The 23,672-nt window shown below is 48.5% G+C and overlaps 2 protein-coding genes across 2 annotated transcripts; both read left to right on the plus strand.

Annotated features, from left to right (window-relative positions):
• Window positions 1-1,542: 1,542 nt before the first annotated feature.
• LOC134055045 (keratin, type II cytoskeletal 4-like) lies at window positions 1,543-8,136 on the plus strand. The gene is made up of 9 exons (XM_062511165.1): window positions 1,543-2,088; window positions 3,224-3,438; window positions 4,493-4,553; window positions 4,828-4,923; window positions 5,687-5,851; window positions 6,321-6,446; window positions 7,011-7,231; window positions 7,591-7,619; window positions 7,733-8,136. Exons 1-9 carry the CDS (start codon window positions 1,543-1,545, stop codon window positions 8,134-8,136), a joined length of 1,863 nt encoding a protein of 620 aa, XP_062367149.1.
• Window positions 8,137-12,892: 4,756 nt separating this feature from the next.
• LOC134055043 (keratin, type II cytoskeletal 5-like) lies at window positions 12,893-18,293 on the plus strand. The gene is made up of 9 exons (XM_062511164.1): window positions 12,893-13,738; window positions 14,565-14,785; window positions 15,543-15,603; window positions 16,116-16,211; window positions 16,317-16,481; window positions 16,603-16,728; window positions 17,029-17,249; window positions 17,363-17,397; window positions 17,803-18,293. The coding sequence occupies exons 1-9, from the start codon at window positions 12,893-12,895 to the stop codon at window positions 18,291-18,293; spliced, it is 2,262 nt and encodes a 753-aa protein (XP_062367148.1).
• The last annotated feature ends 5,379 nt before the right edge of the window (window positions 18,294-23,672 follow it).

The raw sequence follows: 23,672 nt of genomic DNA on the forward strand, positions 1-23,672 counted from the left end.
ACCAGTTAATTTTGCCCCAGCAAAGATGTAAAGATTTCTCAGGGAAAGCTCTGCAATCCCTTGTGATTTTGTTATTAGACCCCTTTTCTAAGGAAAAGAAAAAAAAAGAAAAGGAAAGACAAGGAAAGAAAAGAAAAGAAAAGAAAAGAAAAGAAAAGAAAAGAAAAGAAAAGAAAAGAAAAGAAAAGAAAAGAAAAGAAAAGAAAAGAAAAGAAAAGAAAAGAAAAGAAAAGAAAAGAAAAGAAAAGAAAAGAAAAGAAAAGAAAAGAAAAGAAGTTTAGTTGTTTCTAAGCAAATTCAAAAACCTTTTTAAGAATTTTAATTAAGATGGGTTGATGCCTTCTCATTACCAGATACTAGTGGAGGGACTTAATGTCAAAAAGGTGTGCCAAGGGACAGCCAGGCAAAACCTTCACTCCAGCTGATATTTCTCAACCTGGTAACACTTCCCTTCTTTGTTACTTCACCTGTCCATGTGAATGTGCTGTGTGACCTGGTCCCATCACACCCATGTTTGAAATCCAGCAACTTCCCTGGACACATAACTCTATAATAAATCACTGTCAATTCCCAGAACTGCCTTATCTTCAATTTCAGGTATTCTAAAGGGCAATGGATGCCCCCTGGGCCCTGGCACAGGTTATCCTGAGCAGCTATGGCTGCCCCTTCCCTGGAAGTGACCAAGGCCAGGTTGGATGGGTTTTGGAACCACCTGGGATAGTGGAAGGTGTCCCTGCTCAAGGCAGAGGGTGGAATGAGAAGAGCTTTAAGGTCCCTTCTGAGCCAAATCACTCCAAGACTCCATGATTCTGTGAACCCCCAGTTTCCCAGAGCATCCTCCCCATGACCAAACTCATCCTCAGCACTACCTCACGCAGTTCCTGCTCCACCAATATGGAAACCACCAACCCCATCCTTCTGGTCAACAACCAAATTCTCTCCAAGAGCCACAGCCATCCCCACAAGAGGAAGGAATAAATTCTTACGGGAGTGCTCCCAACATCAGTGCTGAGCTGGGATGGATCCGCCTTCCCTCTCCCTGTCACCAGCGCTTGTTGCTCAAGAGCCCTCCTGGAGCTGGCCACGGACCCTGAAAGGGGCGGCATCCCCACGACATTTTGCAGGAGGTCCTGAAACATAATTAAATGCTGTGGTGAAACCAAACCGTAAACAAGCCATGAATAAAAACCCCTTGAATTATTTTGCTAAACTATAATTACACAATAAGGAAGCAGATTAATTAAGTAAAATATAAGTCCTGAAACAGAAGCTTGCAAGCAAAGCAGTTTATTTTAATTTCCACATTATTTCACATGAGATAGAAGTGTTTGCTGTGGGTTTAAAATGTTGGAAGCCATTCCTTGCTGCTAGGCAGACCAAACCCAGTGGATAAATTAAATTTTTGCATCTGAGGCACCTCCTGAAATGTATATAAGGAGAAGGGCTCTGCCTCGGAGGAGCTAAAGGTGATCTCCTTCTTCCAGTCCCTGCTCCTGTCTTGCTGCTCCGCATCGCCGTCACTGCCCGCCCACCCCAGCCACCATGAGCCGACAGTGCTACACCTCTGGCTCCATCCTGGGAAGACGAGGCTTTTCCTCAGCATCTGCCGTCTGTGGCCTGGGCAGGGCCAACAGCAGCTCGGCCTCCGTGTGCCAGCCCGTGGGACGGAGGTGTGGGATCGGTGGCTTCAGCAGCCGCAGTGTCTGTGACCTGGGCCGAGGCCAAAGGATTTCCTTCGGTGGGAGCTGCCGCAGCGGGGTCTACGGTGGTGCTGGCGTTGGGCGCTGCGGTGTCGCTTATGGAGGGGGCCGTTTTGGCACCGTCGTGGGCTTTGGGAACTGTGCGAGCTTCGGGAGCCTGGGCAGCTACAGAGGCCTGGGGGATGGCGTGACCATGGGGGGCTATGGCGGTGGCATCGGCATTGGCGTCGGCGGAGGGAGGTCCGAGGGGATTCGTGGCGTCAGCATCCACCCAGAGCTCCTCAAGCCCCTGTGCGTGGGCGTGGACCCCGAGGAGTGCCAAGTGCGGACCCATGAGAAGGAGCAGATCAAGAACCTCAACAACCAGTTTGCTTGTTTCATCGACAAGGTGAGATCCCACTTTCCCTGCCCCGTGTCCCTCAGCTCCGAAGGGTGCATGTCCCCAGAGACAACATGGGGGGCTATTTCTCCTGGTGTCCTGGTATTTAAATATTTCTGATGAGCCACAGTGGTCCTGGCCTGGAGACCCTCTGGATTTGAGCCTTGCACCAAGGCAACACTAACAGTGTTGTACCTTTGGATTGTCACAAACCTGATAAAGAGCTCAGCCAGGAGCAGCTCCAGGTAAATCCAAATCTGCGAGTGATGAGATGAAGACACAGAAGGATAGGAAACTTTGTTTCAAGTGTATAATCTGATGTTGCTTTCACAAATCTATAAAATCCAATGGACTTCTGCATTCTTAAAATACTTTGAGTTTCATTAAGGTGATGTGGAAGGGTGAATTTAACTAAAATGGGAAGAACTATTTTAATTTTTCTGTCCCTCCACTCTCTGAGTGAAATGACTTGGTGATTTCCTAAAAAGATGTAATTAATCATTGTTTTCTTGGCTACACTTAAGGGTTTTCATGACTGTTTAGAGAGCTGTTATGGGAAATAATTTTTCAAACAGCAAAGAAAATCTGTTCTGTTTCATCTGATCTTGATTTTCCTGGAGAGTTGTTCTGCAACTGGAAAAACTGAATCCACCCAGGAGCAGAAACTCCTGCTTCTTCCCATTTGTAAAATGACTTATTCATGACCCATCAAGCTCCTAGAGAGCCCTTTAATCTAGAAGCAGAAAGGGATGATAAGTATCCACAATTGGAGTTTAAATCAGATACATCCAAATGAGGTCCTGGATGGAGCTTTAAGTGCTGAGAAAGACTTGTTACTGCCCTGGGCCCACCAGGAGGCCGAGGATCCAGTTCTGGGAGAGGAGGGGAAGTGTCTGGCTGAGCCAGCATATGTTGAACCCAGGCTTGGCTTCAAAACAGAGTGAAGGCACTGATGTTGCTCAGCCTGAGATTCGAGTCCTGGGTGGGACCAGTTTAGCTCAGAGAAGATGCTGGTCCCATTCAACTCCCTGAGACAGCAGCACCTGACCATTTGCAATTCTGATTTGATTTTCACCTTTCCCTTTGGAAAGTGCAGAAGCCCTGGGACAGGAGAGCCTGACTGCCCCATCTCTTCCTTACCCAGGTGCGGCTGCTGGAGCAGCAGAACAAAGTGCTGACCACCAAGTGGGAGCTGCTGCAGCAGTATGTGCTCCCAGCATCCCGGAGAAACCTGGAGCCTGTGTTTGAGAACTTCATCTGCAACCTGAGGAAGCAGCTGGAGTGTGTGATGGGGGAGCGTGAGCGGCTGGAGAATGAGGAGCGGTGCCTGCGTGACCTGGTTCAGGAGTTCAAGTGCAAGTAAGTCACACACACAGGGGAGACGCAGACCCGGATGTTGCTGGCCTGGGTGGTGTTCCTGAATGTGAATTTAAGGAAATTGCACTGGATGGACCAACAAACTGAGGCACAGGGCAAGTAACCTCAGTAGTGAGTGAATTTCCTGCACTGGGCATCCAGTGCTGCACTGTAGATGCTGCTGGGATGGACTGGGAGATGTGTTCAAGCCCAGTTTCCTTAGGGAGCAGGATAGGAAACCACTTTTCCTCTGCCCCCTGCACACCCCTGTGATTTGCCATATCAAATCTCCCCCATCACCTGTGCCTGTGTCTTCCCCAGTGCCATCCATTCCCACAAAACAAAAAAAAAGTCAGCCAATTTTCTCCACTCCGCTCTTTACCCACATCATGTTGAGATTCATTCTCTCTTCCCAGAGGAAATGTGGGAATTGTTTTTGGTTTTTTTTAATCTAAGCTGTAGATACTTCTTAGACACTCCCCGTGTACTCTGCTAAGCCACAAACCAGGTCACTGCATCAACTTTCTCCAGAGTTCATCATCTCAGGTGTTTTTTCTTGTTGAGCAAGAGTTGACCGCTGAGCAGGTCCAACTCACAGAATCATCATCTTGTGAAAGTTCTTGCAGGTCCCAATTACTGATTCATTATGCCCTGACTGTGCTCCCCACTGTACCCTGGAGTTTCACAGGTTGCTCAAGCTCCTGACCTTTCCCTGAGGCATTTTGACCACAGTCTCCCTGTAAGCACTCTGAGCAGAGTCCTGGATGCTCTGGAAAAACATCTCACAAAGCAGAAGGGCTGGAAGCAGCAATCCAAGCCTCCAGCTTTGCATTTCTGGTGGTTTGACTGGATTTTCTGTCCTCTGACTCCAGCCATCCAAACAACTAGCATGGTTAAAACTGCTGAGTAAAGCCCAGTGAGGGGGTAAAAAACAGGAATAATGATAAAAAATGAGGTGCAAAGTGAAATCTCATTTCCCATGGTCTGCATGGGATGGTTGGGTGGTGGAGATGGGTCCCCAAAGGGCTCAGCATCCCCCTGCTCCATTTTCCTGCAGGTACGAAGATGAGATCAACAAACGCACAGCAGCAGAGAATGAGTTCGTGGTGCTCAAGAAGGTGAGTCAGGACCAGCTGAGGGTAGGCAAACCCTGGAAGTGGGGTCAGTGCAAGAAATGGAGGATCCTGGCACCATGGCATAGGCTGATGCCCCAAAAATGAGGCAACTCAAGGAATCTGGAGGGCCTCACTGAGGTTTTCAGTACACGCAGCCCAAACCCACATAGTGCTAAAGGCTGGAAATAGCAGGGCTTCCTTCAAGTCTAAAGAAAACCTGGGATTTGCCATAATCTTTCCTTCACCTCTTTTCACAAAATCCCTGGTATCTCTCCAGGATGTGGATTGTCTCTACCTGACGAAGGAGGAGCTGGAGGTGAGGGTGGGTCTCTTGCGGCAGCAGCTGGAATTCCTCAAGTGCATCTATGCCGAGGTAAGAGCTCCTGTTCTAATCTTCTCCCTGAGGTGAGACATCATCTCCTGCCCTCCCCACCCAGGTCTTACACCAAGAGTGTGGGGAAAGGTGTCTTTCCTGAAAATCCTGGAATTGCAGCCCAGAAGTGTATATCTTTTAGATGTATTTGATAACAACAATGTCACATCTACTTTGGGAAGGCCAAAGTTGTTGGCCTTGGTTGTCTCCTACATTGCTGCCCACAAGGGGAGGGATCTTTTGTCTGGAAACCTCTCAAATTCTAATCCAATTCTAATCCAAACCGTCCCTGGGTTGGCCTAATATTTCTAGAACTTGGTGGTTTTTTTACGTTAGTCAAAATATTTTTATGAAAATAACACTTCTGTCTAAAATTCCACAAGTTTTTAACAAAACACACAGGGGACACTTTGCATTGACACCTTTTTGAGCTAAACCCCTTCAGTGGGGGTCAGTGGAGCCCAAAGAAGTCACACCTGAAGGATTCCCAGTCCACGAAAGCACTGGCACAGCCAGGAATGCAGGAGTGGGTTGCTCCACCAGGATTCCCTGCCCTTCCTTAGGGAACTGCACACAGTCATCCCATGTTGTCACAAAACAGGTCCCAGCTACCACATCTTTCTGGACACAAGTCACCCAGCTGGAGAACCCCATGCTGGGAGCTCAGGGGAGAGCCTCCTCTAACCAGACCCCCCTTGCTGGGGCTGCTGCTGGGCTGGCTGGGGCTGGTTAAGGGATTGGAGCTGATGTTCTGGTCCTGCAGGAGAGGGCTCAGCTGGACTGTCAGCTGTGTGACACCTCTGTCATCGTGCAAATGGACAACAGCCGGGACCTGGACATGGAGGGCATCATCAAAAGCGTGGAGTGCTGCTACGAGGAGATCGCCCAGAAGAGCAAGGCCGAAGTGGAGGCTTTCTACCAAACCAGGGTGAGTAGCCCATGAATTTCTGTGACAGACCATTTCTGAGACCTTTCCTCTCCTCCCTGATGCAACTTTAACCCACCTCACATTGTGTATTAGCTTCAGTTTGCTTAAGAAAGTTGTACCAAAAAAAGCCCAAACCCAAATCAACCTTTAAAATGTGGTTTGAGACATTTTGGCACAAGTAGAACAGATCAGAGTGTTCAGAGATGTCCTCTTTGTGCAGCCTGAGGAGCACCATTACTTCCCAAAGGGCAAATCACAGAACCCAAAGGCTGGAAAAGTCCTCCAAGATCACCAAGTCCAGGACTCACCTAAGACTCTCACCTTGTCCAGGCTGAGGCCATGTCTGGGTGGTGCCCTGGGGACACCAACCTCAGTGCAGCTCCGGAGATTTCCATCTTCCCAGGAAGGTAGGGGACCATGGGAAGGAGCAATTTGGGTACATTGACATCATCTTCTTCCTGTACAACAGCTGGAGGAACTCCACAGCAGCCGGGGCAAGTTCTGTGATGACCTAAGGAACAACCAGAGTGAGATTGCTGAGCTCAACAGGATGATCCAGAAGCTGCAGTGTGAGTCAGACAACGTGAAGAAACAGGTAGGACCAAGGGATGGATCCACCTGCGAGTGCAGGTCCTCTGTCAAAGGGCATTGTCCTACCAGCTCCCACCCTGTGGAGCTGCAAAGAATCCCCTGCCCCAGATTAGATCTATTTTAACTTCTCATCTTCTGTTCATGGACACAAAAACGCAGATTAATTTCTCACTTGGCAAATAAGAAATGCGTTGGTTTGGCAGTACCAGAATAAGTGTTTGCTCTGGGGTCCCAGCAGGTTGCAGCCAGCATCCCACCACGTTGCAGCCGATAGATCCCATCCCCTTCATCCCATATAGCTTGGCACCACAAATCCAGCCTAAATCTTGACCTCTGACACTTCCTGGCTGAGAAATAATGGGTAATATAAGCAACGCTGTGGAGATAGTCCTTAATATCACCCTTGGCTGCCCTCTTGCCCTGAGAAATTGTGGCTGGAAGTGTCCAAGGCCAGGTTGGATGTGGTTTGGAGCAGGACTAGTGGAAGGTGTCCCTCCCCATGGCATGAGATGGGTCTGGATGGGCTTTACTTTACTGAAGTTTTGTGGGAATGTCCTCCTGTCCTCAGATCTCAGCCCTACAGACAGCCATCTGTGATGCTGAGCAACGGGGAGACTGTGCCCTAAAGGATGCCCGGCAGAAGCTGGTTGACTTGCAGACAGCACTGCAGCAGGCCAAGGACAAGATGGCCTGTCTGCTCAGGGACTACCAGGAACTGCTCAACGTCAAGCTGGCCCTGGACATTGAGATTGCCACTTACAGGACGCTGCTAGAGGGAGAAGAGAGCAGGTAGGAGAAACCCTGGATGTACCTTCTAAGGATGGTCAGCAAAAGACAAAGGGAGGATAAAGAAATGCTGCACCCAGAGTGGCAGAGGGGAGCAGGGTGCCTTTTCCCTCCCACGGGGTGCAGAGGTGATCACACTCTCACCCAGAAAGAGGATGGGATATTAGCATGACCATGGAATTAGGGATCCAACCCTGTAGTGCTTTTATGGGCAATTTGAACAAACTCCTTTCAGCAGGGTGCCCCTAAAGAGCTGAAGGACATGTCAGGCTTCTAAGGAGGCAGTGGCTGGGTTCTACTTGGCTGTGAATTTGAGGAATATGTCCGTAAATACATCTCTGAGACATTTCTTTCCTTGACAGGATATGCACCGGCAACCCTGTGAGCGTAGGTGAGTTAATGAACAACCCCTTAATTTCCTTACAAGCCTTTTAAGCTTGTAACGCTCCTTTAAAGCCGGGTTTTGGCTGCTCTGGGCTTGACGGAGCCTGTTTTGTCCCGCAGCCGTGGTCAGCGGCGGGGGCACGGTCGGGGAGTGCCGGTCCCTGTCTGGAATCGGAGGCAAATGCAGCGTCAAGAGCGGAGGGGCCGGCGCGGGGCTGGGCATTGTCTCGTCCTTCGGCAACGCCGCGTTCAGCACCCGGAGCGTGGATTGTGTCCCCAAGGTCGGGGCAGGATTCGGGGCCAGAAGCGCGGTCGGCTGCGTGGGGAGGGAAGTGCTCACCGGGGTGGACGGGGTCCAGTGCGCCCCCGGGATGGGCAACCTGGGCAACCTGGGCAACCTGGGCAATGTGGTGTGCGCGGGGGTGGAGCAGTGCGGCCCCGGGCCCGTGCTCATCCCCGGGGCCCCGGGGGTCTGCGGGAACAGGTTCAGCACAGCCGTGCGAGTGGTCAGGACGACCCGGTAGAGACCGGCGGGGCCCGACACGGCAGATTTTATAATAATCAGCATTTCTGCAATAAAACAGTATTCCCCCTCCCTCTGACAGCCACAGGGATCACACAACTATGCACTAGGACATCGCTCTGCCTAAACCCTTTGCCTGACAAAACCCACCCTCTCCTCATGTCTTTCTTGGGGGAAACGCCCCCCTGCCCCCTCAGCCAGGTGAGATTTTCATTTCAGAGAGCATTCCTGTCTCCACACATCATCTTGGCTTTTCAATCACCCTTCCCTGCTTGGCCCCTTTCCAGCAGAGTCTTTCTTTCCCTAATGCAGCTATTGCAAAAGGATGAAAAATTTGGTCATCCCAACGTCAGAAAGAGAAGCCACAGTTTAATTGTCCAAGACGAAGCTGCAGCTGTAATTTAAATTCTTTAATGACAGCAGAAAATCCAATTTTTCCTGTTTACAAGAGGGTTAGGAATGCTTATGTAAATTGGTCCAGGTTGCTACACTGTGTTTGGTAGAGCAGATTTTAATTATGCCCCAACGAGCACCTTATATTTCTGTAGTTAAATGCATGCGTTGTTTTTCCTGTGTGCAATAGACAGAGTTAAAGCTTTTAATGTGTAAGTGAACAGACTTATTACCTTCGCTTACTCCAGACTTTCAGCTGTACCTTCAATAAATTCCATGCATAATTCATGCTGCACTGCCTGGGCTTTATTTCCCTCCCTGATATTGCAAATCATTGAAATTTCCTCACACATTAGTCTCCAAATGGGTGGAGTTCGGAGCTTCAAGAAGTTTTTGTCTGCTCTCCTTCCTGAAGCACCTTTGCATACCCTTTTTCCATCCACTGATTAGTGTGGCCGCAAGAAAGTCTGGAAAGGAGGCTGTTTAAGCATCTGTGGGATACGCAGTTTGCTTGGGATCCCTCAGAGTGTCTGGGATCTCTGGAGATAGAACAAAAAGGCAGCCAGGCCCTTGTTTAAAGAAATCAGTGAGAATCAGCTCAGGGAGTAGCAGGAAAATAATCCCACACTACACCAGCAAAACTCTGTCATCATAGTGGGTCGATTTTAGAAGAAAGTAAGAGAAAAGTGCAGTTTCCCAAAATGCAGCACCAGGGGCTTCTTCCTCAACCTTCACCTCCCTTAAAATATGTGAACCCACACAAATAGCAGGGTCTGGAGATAAGGCTGGACATGCCCCTCCATCATCCCTTCCAGGGAAGGAAAACCGTCTCTCACAATTTTAGGGATTTAGGAGAAATCGCATTGCTCTCACCTTTTTTTCTATGAGGGTCATAGAATCATGGAATATCCTGGGTGGGAAGGGACCCACAAGGATCATTGAATCTCAGTCTTGGCCCTGCACAAGACACCCCAAAAATCCCACCAGATGCTTGAGTGTTGTCTCAGTGCTCCCAGAGTTCTGCAGGGCTCCCAGTTCTCCTGGACATTGACCCACTGACGGGTCTCTGTAACTTGGCTAGGGGGATCTTGCCATGGTGACAACTCAACCCAGCTGAATGCACAGCTGGAATCACAGGAACACCAACCAGCCCTGCAGCCCCTCCCTTCCCACATCTCCCCATGGCACAGCCAACGACCCCTGAGCCAGCTCCTTATCACCTTTGGAGAAATCCCTATGTTGTCGTCCAGCCTGGAACAGCACAGGGTGTGGGCAGGTTCGTCTGCCCATGAAAGGCTCACCAAGAACCATGGGCTGTAATTTATTCCCCCACTCTGTTTCCAATACTTCCCTGCTGACTCAAGGCTTCTATCCCTCCATCTCTCCAGGTCTGGAGGATGGATTCATTCCCCAATCCCAGACTTGGTCAGTCCTGCCTGGTGGGATGGGGAATGAGCCCATCATGGGATGAGTTCCAGCCTCTGCTGCTCTGCCAGCTTTGGGCATTCCGGCTCCCCTCATGGTGTATTGGATGTGATCAACAGGGAGCAGAACACTAATTCCATTTTAATAAATGCCACAGTGGCTGTGGGTTGGTGAAAGCCAAATGGGTCAGCCCTTGGTGAGAAAACAAAACTCACCCCACTAAAGGTGTTTTTGGAAATATTGTCTTCATCTTTGCTGTGTGAACACAACTTGGGCTCCATCTCATTTCTATGTAAATACCAAGCAGAAACACCCAAAACAAAAAGCTTCCAGTGCCCCAACAGCTCATAATTTATGTTGATCATCTCACTGCAAAGCAATACCTGAACACCAAACACCAGCCAGCTCCCCAGGGGACAAAAGCAGTCTGGCAGCTCTTGCATTTCTGGGAGAAAACCTTTAATCATCCCTGTCCTCAACTCCCAGCTATTGCAAAACCCACATTTGCTGCTGCCTGCTTGAAGACGTTCATGCAGATCAGGGTATTTTGGAGAGAAAAAAAGCCAGGAATGTGGGTTTGGGGCAGATGGAGGTCAAATCCTGCACAGTGTTGGTCTGGACAGAACCTTTTATTAAATGGATTGTCTAAAACTGTGGTCTCATGGAATGGTTGGGTTAGAAATGATCTTATAAACGGTCTTATTCCACACCCTGTCATGGCCAGGGACACCTTCCACTATCCCAGGTCACTCCAAGCCCCATCCAACCTGGCCATGGACACTTTGAGGGATGGGGCGGCCACACCTTCTCTGGGAAATTCATTGCAGGCAGGACCTCCCCACCCTCACAGGGAGGAATTTCTTACATATATTTAACTTTGAGTTTCCCTCTTTCAGCTGGAACCCAGAGCCTGGCAGGGTTGGTCCAAACAGACAGATGAAAATGCCACATCTGCCTCTGGGTTTGGAGCCCCAGCCCTTGGCTCCTCCACATCACCAATCAGCCCAGGAAGGAAAGGGAGCATTTTTCAGGTGGCATTGCTCACATACCCTGTGGATAATGAGCCAAGGGGAGAAGAGTGTGGGAGCCTAAAGTGACAATTCCCTCTTTCTTCCTGGCAGCCCCACCTTTAATCCCATTATACTCATTCAGCTCTAACATCTGATTTGAACCTGTTCTTCAGCTTCAGGACAAGCTGCCTTTACTGGGGTCAAGGAACCATGAAGACAAAATCTCATTTTCTCATCGCACCCTGGCTTTGAATTTTATGTAAATCATCAAGGCAATGGATGCTCATGAATTTCAAGTGACATTCCAGATTCAGACCCACATTTTCCAAAAAGAAACAAGCTGACCTGCACCATCTGGGAATCATTTCTCACTGCAAAGGGAAATTCTCTTTCAGTGCCCCAACTCTCCCATTTGAGCCTGCCTGGCAGCATTTCTCCAGGGATAATCAGATATTTAGTCTTCTGTATGCAGTAGCACCTGTTTAATTGTTCTTCCAAAGATGCCAGTGGGATTTTAGCTCCTTAATGATTTTGTAGCAATGGGGCACAGGGATGTGTTTTGAAGGGCAAGTAGAGTCCTGTCCTGTTAATATATTTATTTTAATATATTTATTTTAAGGTCTAGTCCTGCAGAGTTCAGGCAAAGCCACCAGGGCAGTGCCATGCCAAAAACAGCTGAGCTCTGACATGCAAGGGATAAAATACTCTCAACACTGCAGTTCCACAAAGTCTGGGATGCCAGAAAATGCCACCACACCCTGTTGAATTTGATCTTTTTTTTTTTTTCCCCAAGGATTCCAGGAAGTAAAATAAGGAGAATTTGTGGGAGTATTTTTCATGCTGGTTAAATCTGCCTTTGGCAGCATTTTGGTTGGAAGTTTCAAAGGTTTTTAAAAGAAATCAGAGCTAGAGAAAGCCAGAAACTCAGTACTGACTACAACCTAAAGTGGGCAAATGACATTATTCCACAGAGCTGGGCAGAGTTTTTTCAGAAAATCTGCCTTTTTTTCTTTAAATGGTTTTTAGGTCAGGATGAAAATGCATCAATCACATCATCCACTAGCTGGACAAATCAGAACACAACCTCTGCATGGAATGGAGTTGTCCTCTGGAAATGCAAATATCTGGAGGAAAAGCATAGAAAACCTGCCATAGGCTAAATAATGAATATAAATGGGCAAAATTTGATATGATACTTACATCTGGAAAGGGGAAAGAGGAAATCTTGGTCAGTACCTCTTTGTCAAGTCATCCCAAAGAGATGGTGCCTGCCAAGGGAGTAGGAACAGCAGACCAGATAAATTAGCGCCCCAAAAGGGATGTCAGGTTTCATGAACATCAAGCTGCCTTCTGCCTTCAGGTGAAAAAACCCTATGAATTCTTTTTATTCAGATTTAACCATTTTGTTCTCACTGTCTTTTGCTTGAGTCAGTCCAGAGGACTCTCCACTGATCTCTGTGTTGATGTGCTGCATCTTTAATTAGAATTGGGAATCCAAGACATTATTTCTGGTTTTATGACATTTTAAAATTCTTTTCTTTCACAGTGAGTAAATTAGAGAATTGTGGAATCCCAGAGCAGCTGGGGTTGCAAGGAATCTCAAAGACTATCTCATTCTACCCCCTCCCATGGACAGGGGCAAGTTGCATTAACCCAGGTTGCTCCAAGTCCCTCCCAGCCTGGCCTTGGACACTTCCAGGGTTAGGCAAAATAATAGAAACTAAAATAACCCATCTCTTCAAGGAGACAGAGGTTTTGCATCAGGCTGAGATCCTTCTGCCAGAAATCTGGGTGTTAGATAACTCTTCCAGCTGAGTGGATCCAGCCCCAGGAGGTGTGTTTGGGTGCAGTGTTTAACAAGTCTCAGGGAGACAGCTGCCTCCTGGCACGTCAAAACCATGAAGGCACTAAATTGATCACTGGACTTCCATGCAACCAAGCCCAGATCCCTGGGGGATAAAAGGGGCACCCGTATTCCCTTTCTTCAGAGAGTTGCAGAGTCTCTCTGGCTGTGCAGGGCCCTCCTCTGCTGCTGCCATGAACCGGACGCTCAGCATGAGGGCAGGAGGTGGAGGCCGATCCTACAGTGCTGCCTCGGCTATAATTCCAAGCAGCAACAGGGCTGGCTTTAGCTCTGTGTCTGTGGCACGACTGGGAGGAGGAGGAGGTGGCTTTGGGAGGCTCGTTGGAGGAGGTGGTAGTTCTGGTGGTAGTGGAGGTTTTGGCAGCAGAAGCCTCTACAACCTTGGTGGTAGCAAGAGAATTTCCATTGGGGTTGGAAGCAGCTTCCGAGCTGCTTTTGGAAGTGGAGCTGCTGGTGGTTCTGGCCTGGGAGGTGGTGGTGGGGGTGGGCCTGGTGGAGCTGGTGGTGGCCTTGGGCTGGGGCTTGGTGGTGGAGGAGGCGGATTTGGTGGTGGTGGAGCTGGTGGTGGCCTTGGGCTGGGGCTTGGTGGTGGAGCTGGTGGACGTGGATTTGGCTTTGGTGGGGGTGCTGGGGGGCTTGGTTATAGCGGTGGGCATGGAGGTGGTGGAGGGTTTGGCTTTGGTGGACTGGGGGGGTTGGGAGGATTCCCTGCGGGTTTGGGTGGTGGCAGGAGCCCAGCGGGATTTTCTGGTGGCCCGTCTGGAGTGGGTACAATCCAAGAAGTGACTGTGAACCAGAGTCTCTTGGCACCACTGAATCTGGAGATAGATCCAAACATCCAACAGGTGCGGAAAGATGAAAAGGAGCAAATCAAGACCCTCAACAACAAATTTGCTTCTTTCATTGACAAGGTGAGACTTTGTTGGGTGCTGTGGGTCTGTGGTAGAGGGGGAGTGAGGATCTAGTAGGAACAAAAATACTACTTCAGAGATCTCCAGTCCTTCACTCATTTCCTCTCTGCACGTCTCTGTTAACTCCCTCAAACAATAATGTCCTTCTGAACATTTACAGGGGAGAAAACAAGACAAGAAAATTGTAGTTATGGGATTAGATCCAGGTTTTGTGCCTGGGAAATAACACAGATGAGTTGAAATGCAGTAAGTCACTTTTGGGTCCAGGTCTAGTGGCTCAACCCAACTCTCTCTCTGGTCAGTCACAGCAGATGTCTTGGTCTTTGTTGTTTATTGCCTGCAAGATAAAATCCTTTTTATACTGACCCAATTGACTCAACCACTCAGGTCCTTCCTTGGCTTTTAATTGGATAAATATGTTGCACGTGTGAGCAAAAGGAAAGACAATTAAGCCTTTTAGCATTAGTACTCACACCTTGGCTTTAACAAAGAAAGATAAATGTCTTGGAACGAAAGAAACCCCAGAGGGTGTGAAAGAAGAGCTTCACTGTCTGGTGAAGAAAGCGCTGAACCCGAATTTTCTTACCATTACTTGTTGGCTTCCAAAATTAAATTGCCTCTGAAGAGAACTGTCCACTGAGAGTGGATTTGCTTAGCTACAGGCTGAGCTAACACAGCCCTGGATAATCCAGAGGACATTCCTAGTTTGGAAACTCTTAGTTCGGGAATCCCTTGGCTTCTGCCATGCATCATTCCCAGTACTGAATATTGGCTGTCAGCTCACAGGTATCTTCTGCCTAATCCTCTTCTGCTTCCCAATGCTCAGGTTCGCTTCTTGGAGCAGCAGAACAAGGTGTTGGAGACCAAATGGACCCTTCTGCAGGAGCAGGGCCAAAAAACCAATTCTGGTAAGAGCAACCTGGACCCACTGTTCGAGGCCTACATCAACAACCTGCGGCGGCAGTTGGCCAACCTGCTCAATGAGAGGGGCCGCATGGATGGGGAGCTGAAGAACATGCAGGACCTCGTGGAGGACTTCAAGAACAAGTGAGTGTGAAATGGGGTGGAAACCCAGAGGGTTGTCAGGCACTGAACAGGCTCCCCAGGGAATGGTCATGGCCCCATGGCTACCAGAGCTCCAGGAGTGTTTGGACAACACTCTCAGGCACAGGGAGGGATTGGTGGGGTGTCCTGTGCAGGGACAGGAGTTGGATTCAATGATTCTCATGGGTCCCTTCCAACTCAGCTGAATTTGTGATTGTATGATTCTGTGATTCTATGGTTCTATAATCCTATAGTTCCATGATTCTATATTTCATGTCAAGAATTTCAATTTCTGAAAGTAAATATCCAGACTGAAGTATTAATGGAAATTTCTCTAGGAAAGGGGAAGAAGTGTCTCCAGTTTTTGCTCCAACCCGCAACATCACTAATCACCTCCAATACCCCCTGCTTAGAGGTATCGCTCCCTGCTGGACCTATTTTTCTCAACAGCACCAAAAAAGGGTCCATTGGCATTTTTCCCTTAAAAGAAAAATGGAGACTCAGCCACAACACAGCACCTTGTGATGGCTCTTGCAAAGGAAAATCCTCTAAACCAGCTTTACTTTCCTTTTCCCACCTGTGTTAAGTCAAAAATGTCCTTTCAGCCTTTTCAGAAAGGGGAATTTCGCACATTTGAGCTAGTTCCCAGGAGGCTGATTTGGAGATGCCACCCCCAGTGCAGATCACCTTGCAGTCCTCCTTGGACACCTGTTCTGCTTCCAAGGTCTGATCCAGCATCTCTTTCCCTTTATTCCTGCAGATACGAAGAGGAAATCAACCGGCGCACGGCAGCAGAGAACGAATTTGTGGTGCTTAAGAAGGTGGGTGAGACAGGAGGTGCTGCAGATGCTGAGCCAACTCCAGCCATTGCATGGACTGGGAATATTCTGAGGGATGGGAGATCTCATGGAGTTGAATCTTCATCCTTTAAAGGATTTTTAAATCACCATTTGATTGAGGGAAAGGAATGGAGTGGCTTGTAGGAAGGAAGCAAAATCTCCTCCCACTCTGGTCCCCCAGCACACACTGGTGCAAAGCAGACCATGTAGAGACAAAGGGGATCAGTCCTGCTGAGAATCCCAGGTACCAAGGCCAAAGAGCCAGGACCTCCCTCCTGATCCACTTCCAAATTACATCAGTTGTCTGGGGCAAGAGATGCCCTCCTGGTGCCCTTCCAGAGGGAAGTGCCATGCACAGCTTCTCTACCAGGCAGCAGGGAAAGAGGCAGCCTCGTCTCCAGGCTTCGCTGTTTCATGGTTGTGGCAAGGAACTTCTTCCTGGCTGAGAAGAGGATCCAAGTGCCACACATGTCCCCACAGCTGCTCTTTTCCAGGACGTGGATGCTGCTTACATGAACAAGGTGGAACTGGAGGCCAAGGTGGATGCCCTAAGTGATGAACTCAACTTCCTTCGAGCCCTCTATGAGGCGGTAAGACAAATCTCCGATTCCTGTCCTGCCGTTGTCTTTGGCTAGGGAGTGCCACCACTCTGAGGGCTGGGAGAGGTAAGTGCAGCTCCTGTGTGCTTCCTACAGGAGCTGGCCCAGCTCAGTGCCCAAGTGTCCGACACTGCTGTCATCCTGTCCATGGACAACAACCGGAACCTGGACCTGAGCAGCATCATTGCAGAGGTCAAAACTCAGTATGAGGACATTGCCAACCGGAGCCGTGCCGAGGCCGAGGCTTGGTACCAAACCAAGGTGAGCTGACCCATCATTGCTATAGGCAATCCCTGTGGTCCTGAAGAGGGACTGTTTGAGCCATGTTTTGTCCAGCCAGACACCTCAGGTGGTTCAGGTTACATCTTCCTTTTCACCTCAGTTTGAGGAGCTGCAGGCCACAGCTGGGAAACACGGTGATGACCTGCGCAACACAAAGGGTGAAATCTCAGAGCTCAACCGGCTCATTCAGAGGATTCGATCTGAGATAGAGAACACAAGAAACCAGGTAGGAATGGCAAAAGTGGACAACAGAGCCCCAGTCTGTTGTCCCTCAACAGCATAGCTCAACTATGCTGATTGGGAACTTTTCCAGCCTCACAGAAAGGTGTTGAATCCCCTCCTAGAAAGGACTTTACACTTTAAAATTTAGCTACTAAGTCGTTCGTGCCAGCCTGGCATCTCAACTCCAGCCATGTTTGCTCAACTGGAACATTTTCCATTAATGTCCCAGCCAGGATGGGTTTCTTCCTTGGGTGACTCTCACCCAAAGGGAAGAGCAACTTTCCAAGACCCCCATCCCTTGTAGTGTGCCACCCTGCAAACAGCCATTGGAGACTCTGAGGACCGCGGAGAGCTGGCCCTCAAGGATGCCAAGGCTAAGATGATTGACCTGGAAGATGCTCTGCAGAAAGCCAAGGCTGACATGGCCCGACAGCTCCGGGAATACCAGGAGCTCATGAATGTCAAGCTGGCCCTGGATATTGAGATTGCGACCTACAGGAAGCTGCTGGAGGGCGAGGAGAGCAGGTGGGAGCAAAATCCTTATGGGGATAATAGTGACTTATCAGCTTTCCCATCAGAGGTTGGTTCCTCTGCCTGTCTCTGTAATTTTGCTCTAATCTCCTCTAATCCCTCAACAGGCTCAGCGGGCAGGGAGTGAACCCCATCAGCTACTGTAAGTACCACAGTTCTGAATCCCAAAGTCTGGCTTTGGGAGCACGGCCTGAGAGAAGCCTTGGGAAAAGGGAAGTTTTACCCCATGTAACACTTTTGGAGTCCTCCCTTGTCATTAGGGGCTTGTGCAGGGGATGGAAGTTGGGTTCAAGTCCTGTGGGTCAAGGTCTTGATGGGGCTTCCTGGAACTGAGTGATTCCCCAGGGAAGCTGCGGCTGCCCCTTCCCTGGAAGTGTCCAAGGCCAGATTGGACTGGGCTTGGAGCAACCTGGGGTAATGGAAGGAGTCCCTGCCCACAGCAGGGGCAGGGATGGGATGACTTTTATGGCCCCTTCCAGCCTAGCCCATCCCATGATCCCATGACTGCCAAGCAGATGTCCAACCCTCTGGTTGCTTTTCCTTGCAGCAGTCATCAGCTCCAGCTCCAGCATTGCTGGTGGAGCTGGCTTAGGAGGAGGATTTGGTGGACTAAGCCTGACTGGAGAAGGCGGCGGAAGTGGTTTTGGCCTTGGAGGAGGTGGTGGAAGCAGCTTTGGTCTTGGAGGAGGTGTTGGAAGTGGTTTTGGCCTTGGAGGAGGTGGTGGGAGCAGTTTTGGTCTTGGAGCTGGCAGTGGAGGAGGAGGAGGAGGCTACTACAGCTTTGGAAGCGGAGGAGGACTTGGACTCGGGGCTGGAAGTGGTCTTGGAGGTGGATTTGGAGGAGGGAGTGGTCTGGGCACTGCTAGAAGCTACAGCCACTCTGGAGGCAGCGGCAGCACCCTGAGCACCAGCGGAGGGAATTTCAGCTCTGGAAGTGCAAAAGGCACCAACCCAGGTGTGAAAATTGTCTCCAAAACCTCCTCTAGCAAAAAGAGCATAAAAAGCCAAAGCCTGAAGAATGCCACAGAGACTGAGTAAAGCAAAGCCCAGACCCTCCTGTGGTTCCTTTGTTCCTCCTGCCCACCATTCTCCCCCACCTCCACCCCTCCAGCTCTCTGTACCCTGCTCCTGCTCTGTAGTTGTCACACATTTGGATCTCAAATCAAGAAAAGCAGTGGAACACACAGAAAAAAAAGTTCTCTAACACCCTGGAACAGGAGTTAAAGGAAAACATGAGCCTAAGTGCTTGTTCTGAATGGGAAATTGGTTTGGTTTTCCATCTGTTTTAAATAAGGCCAAGCAATTTGTGATTGTGGCCACCCACGGCCATCAGCTAAAACAGAGCAAATAGCAGGGAAAGTTTTAGCTCCGTTCTGGCCCTCAGAAGCCCAGGGATGGGCTGGGAATGTGTGTTTAGCTCACCCTGCTTTGTCTTCACTGCTGGAATGAGCCCAATTTGCTCCTTCACAAGAGAAGCTCATCTGCATCAGAGATCTGGGTTCTTTTTCTGCTGTCTAGAAATATCCCTGGAGGCTACTCAGAGATCCCAGGCAGTGGCTTGTAATGTCCCTCTTAAAATATCCTTCATTCTGAGTCACTCTGGTGAGATGGAAAATCCCTCTTTCCCCCATTCACAGCCAAGTTCTGAAAAAGATGATTCTTCCAGATATTGCCAAGTTTTGCTGCTGAGTCAGCTCAGGCACATGAGCCTGACCAAGGATTCGGAGTTAATTCGCTAATGTTCAAGCAACCTGAGATCCCTCCACCCACACATGAGAATTCAATGTGCCACATGCTTATCGAAAAGCTTTTCCCAAATCACTTTCTCATTCCTGCCCTTTCTCTTTTTAAATGAGTTTGCCCACAGTGGCGCTTACACATAACCTCAGGGGTGGTTTTTGTCAGAAGATTCACCAATGATTGATCCAAAACCTGTGAAAAAGGGCTTGTTTTCTAAATTATAGGATTTTTAAATTCTAAATAATATCTGACACAATGAGTCCTTCAAAAGCAAGATCAATGTTTACCATCAAATAGAGTTTCTGTCCTGTCCCGTGTAATGTTTTGCTGGAATGTCTTCAAAAATTCCCAAATCCTCCAGCAGTCCTAGTCTTGCTGTCTTTGCCCATGACCTTGGTTGCAGCAGTTGGGGAAAGTCTGAGATTCTGCAAATCACACTGGAAAAGCTGCCTGAAGGGCCAAGTCCGGAGCTCCTGAGGGAATTCTTGCATCTCCTCTCTGTGTGGGTTCCTCTGCCAAAAGAAATATCTTTGGGAAACTGGGAAGTGCAGCAGGTTCCAGCCCAGTGTGTGGGGAACAAGGCATTCAAGAGCAGAATCCCAAAGGAACTCCAGCATCCCAATTCTATTTTCCCCTTTTCTGGTGGAATTTACCGCTCTGGCCTTCCACTGTGTCTTTTTTATTTTTCAAAAGCACCATTAAAAAAGAAAATTGCAGCTTTTTATACTTCCATAATAGTGTTACGACTCCATTATTTCCTTTCCTCTCTCTATTTGGAATGTGTCCAATAAAACCAGATTGTAATTTATTTGTTCTTTTTATATATCTTTTAATTCTAAACCAGAACCAGCAATACAAAATATTCCCAACCTTCATCAGAATGAGCTGGAGCCGTATTTGCTTTACTTCCAGGGAAAATCTTTGAAATTTTGATTAAATTATAATGAAAATCTTGAAATCAGTTGTCCCAAAATAAATTGAAGAATTTGAGAAAACTGGAGGAGGAAGAGGAAGAAGAGAAGGAGGGTGGAGGCTTATCCATAAGTGACAAGATAATTAATCACCATTCATCTCTTAACTTATTGGGGTTAATCCAAAAGCTTTTCTTCCATGTAAGGGAGGGTTTGGGGCAGCCAGGCAAAACCTCATAATTTAATTTTTGCTTTCTTAAGAAGCCAGAGCAAACCCAAGTGTCTGCAGGGCTCTTGAGGAGGCTTTATCTGGAAGATCTGAGTTGGAGATGGCTGCTGGAGCACAACAGCACTGATGCAGATATTTCAGTCAGTCATTGCAAAAGGAGAATGAAACTGAGAAAAAGTGGAGAAAAAGCCCTCAGCCCAATGTTATTGCAAAGCCCTAATTGAATTTCAAAGGCTCAGATGCTTTGCTCTGCCCTGACCTTGCAGCATCCTGGCCCTGCATAACTCTGGGCAGAACTTGGGAAGGAGCAGGAACATGGGAAGGAGCAGGAACGCACATGCCAACGTGTCCTGGCAAGTTCAAAGGAGACACTTCAGCAAAACCTCTCTCAAACCCAGGTGAAGCAAAACACAGCAGCATCTCATTCCCTTTGCCCAGGAAATCAAAGGAGCCTCACTGAGAGAGCAAATCCAGGCATAAAATTGGACTCAGAATCCCAGAATCTCAGGATACTTGGGTTTGGAGGGGCTTTCTGGAGCTCATATAGTCCAGCCCCCTGCCAAGGCACAGGCACCTGGAGCAGGTGACACTGGAGGGCTTCCAGGTGGGCTTGGAATGTCTCCAGAGAGGGACAATCCATACCCTCCCAGGGCAGCTCTTCCAATACTCCAATACTTCAATACCTCCATGGAAAGAAGTTCTTCCTCATGATGGGGTAGAATTTCTTGTGTTCTAGTTTATGGCCATGACTGCTCCCTGCCCAGAGAGGTGGTGGAATCACCATCCCTAAAGGTGTCCAGGGAATGACTCTATGTGGCACTCAGTGCTCTGGGCTGGTGACAGTGTGGGAATCTGGCACAGATTGGACTTGATGATCCTAGAGGGCTTTTCCCACCTCAGGGATTCTGGGATCCTTATCCTGTCACTGGGACCACTGAACAGTCTGACACCATCCTCTTGCTACCTCTTGGAGGTGTTCACATGGATTGATGAGAAACCCTCTCAAATGAGATATTTATTTGGATATTCCTGTGATTGTTGGGATCTCCTCTCAGTCCCCTCTTCTCCAGACTGACCACGCCCAGTTCCTGCTATTTCTCCTCATCAAAGAGATGCTCCAGACCTCTCATCACCTTTGTGTCTTCCACCAGACTCTCTCCAGGACCTCCTTGTCCTTCTGGACCTGTGGAGTCCAGAGTAGAACACAACACTAGACGTGGTCCCAGCAGGGCCGGTAGAGGGGTAGGATCCCCTCACTGACCTGTTGGCCACTCTCTTCCCAAGGCATCCCAGGATTCCAATGGGAATTCCATTCCTTCTGACAGCAGGGATGCACTGCTGACTCATCATCAGCCTGTCATCCAGCAAGACTCCTCAGTCCCTGCTGTCCAGAGGATGTTGAATAGGCCAAAAAAACAGTGAAGGTTAAAAATAAACTCTGAGTCACCTCAAATTCTGACCTTGCCGAGTTGCACAGGTTGGGTGAGAGGATTTAACACAGCCCATAAGAACTCAGCCTTAACCAACCTGGAGTTTTAAACATCTTTTTTCCAGTCCCTTCCAAAAGAAAAAAAAAAGAGCAAATCAGAGCTCAGAGGCAGCAGCTCCAGCAGACAGGAGCCCTGTTCCTCCTCCCCTTTCTCTGCAGTGCCCTCACCTGCCAGGCAAGACCTCATAACATGTCCTGCCAGTTCCTTTCTGGAACTGTCCTGACAGTTCCATAGGGAACTGTCCCACCTGAGGGGCCAGCACAGCCCCCCTGCAGCTTTGAGCGCCTTCAGTGGGACACTGCATGGGAGCAACACATACCAAGAAAGGAAAGTAAGAGGGACTGAGAGACTCTGCAAGAGTTTTCCTTGTTTTGGTGCCTAAACGATCATTTGCTTTGCTCTTTCAAATCCTTTGTAGTATTCCACTTAATTGCCATTGTCTGCAGCAACAGGCTTTCCTAGAAGAGCTGGGGAAGTAATAACTCCCTTCCACATGAATCCTTCCCCTCTGCTTTAATTAAAACCTGTGCTCCTGTTCCCAGGTGTGACTTTGCATAAGTGATTTGGGAGTCAAAGGCAAGTTCCCTGCCTGGCCCCTGTCCACAGGCTCTTGGTACAGTTGTGCTAGTTCACATGGGCAGGAATAGGAAAACAAATCTCCGTGGATCTGCCATGCTTGGAACAGAGGTTATTTATTTTCAGTATCATTGTGCTCATTTTCAGTGCCCAGAGGTCTCATGGCTGAGGTTCCTGCCTCTGCAAAACCAGGAGTCACTGGGTTTGGATGGAGAGAGGGGTGAAGTTTTCTCAGCAAGACGTTGCATTTCCAGCCTGCAGGATATTCCCACATCTCTACTCCTGGGGAGAGAGCACCCCCTTGCTACAGCCCAGCTACCTCCCTGTCCACATGAGGGATCTTGGATCAGCCCATCCAGGGATCGGCTCCGATGGCGCCCGCAGTGACTCACGACTGGAATTGGGAGTGCTTGAAGGAGATGGGAATTGGGAGCGCTGCTGTAAAATTCAGGATTTTTTTTTGTTTAGCTGCTCAGGGTCTCATCTCTCTCTTTCACTCTTACTTCACCTGGCCTAGGTGGACAGCCTGGGCAGTGGGCAGAATCCAGTTCACAAATATGCAAAAGTATTTGGGGACATATTCTGAGTGGGAATGAGGCAATTTCTTTTCCTGTATCTCATGTCCAGCTCTTCATGGACACAAGAGAAGGATCCCCAAATCTCAAGCTTTTACACCACTCAGACTCATCGTGGGGGGTTTGAAATGTCTGCACAAGCGTTCACCCAGGAGCAACATCAAGAGGCAAAAGCTATTTTAGAAAGTTTTTTCAATTGTGTGATCTCACTGGAGTGAAGGAGGGGGTGGGAAGGAAAGTGGGTGAATTCCCCTCCACAGAGCATCTTGGAGAGCCACCAATGATGTGTAAACTGTTGGATAGATATAAGGCAGGAGGATAGAAAAAATTATAGAAATACCACTTCACAGGGAGCTTTTGAACCCTGAGCCTGACAAAGACGTACTACATAACCACAATCATTTCAAGTAGCTTTTTAATGGTATTTTTATAAGTCTATATTAAGGAAAGTACTATTTAAGCTATTTTGACATGATTTTGGAAAAGGCATTTACTTGCTGTCTTTCAAAGTCATGTTAGCTAATTCCTCAGTTCCCCCTGAAATAAGGGGAGGTGATTTCTGGTAAGATCCCAGAAAATACTGCCATGACACAACTTCCACTCAGCTCATCTCTTCAAGCCCATGACCATTTAGATCCAGAAAAAAAATATAAAACTTGACTATTAAAAAAAAGCACAATATCAGAACTGATCATTAAAATCACCTTCAGACCCAGTTTTCCCAAGCCAACAACACGACATGCATGGCCAGTCACAGAGCTGGAAACCTTGGAAAAGCCCCTATTTTTCTTGACTATGCAACATGTTAAACCTTAAAATGCAACTTGTAAAATCTTTGCTTTACTCAAGCGAGTGAGTCCTTGGCTCGCCTGAGGGAAAGCTGCTCCCAGGGTCTT

Source organism: Cinclus cinclus, chromosome 30 (genome assembly GCF_963662255.1).
Source record: "Cinclus cinclus chromosome 30, bCinCin1.1, whole genome shotgun sequence".
NCBI lineage: Eukaryota > Metazoa > Chordata > Aves > Passeriformes > Cinclidae > Cinclus > Cinclus cinclus.

Excerpts from the sequence above, each read along its gene's own strand:
- LOC134055045 (XM_062511165.1), top strand. The coding sequence starts at position 1,543 with ATGAGCCGACAGTGCTACACCTCTGGCTCCATCCTGGGAAGACGAGGC. Across the intron at positions 5,852-6,320 it reads AGGCTTTCTACCAAACCAGG|CTGGAGGAACTCCACAGCAG; the intron begins GTGAGTAGCCCA and ends CCTGTACAACAG. Across the intron at positions 7,232-7,590 it reads CTAGAGGGAGAAGAGAGCAG|GATATGCACCGGCAACCCTG; the intron begins GTAGGAGAAACC and ends TTTCCTTGACAG.
- LOC134055043 (XM_062511164.1), top strand. The coding sequence starts at position 12,893 with ATGCAACCAAGCCCAGATCCCTGGGGGATAAAAGGGGCACCCGTATTC. Across the intron at positions 14,786-15,542 it reads GTGGAGGACTTCAAGAACAA|ATACGAAGAGGAAATCAACC; the intron begins GTGAGTGTGAAA and ends TTATTCCTGCAG. Across the intron at positions 16,482-16,602 it reads AGGCTTGGTACCAAACCAAG|TTTGAGGAGCTGCAGGCCAC; the intron begins GTGAGCTGACCC and ends TTTTCACCTCAG.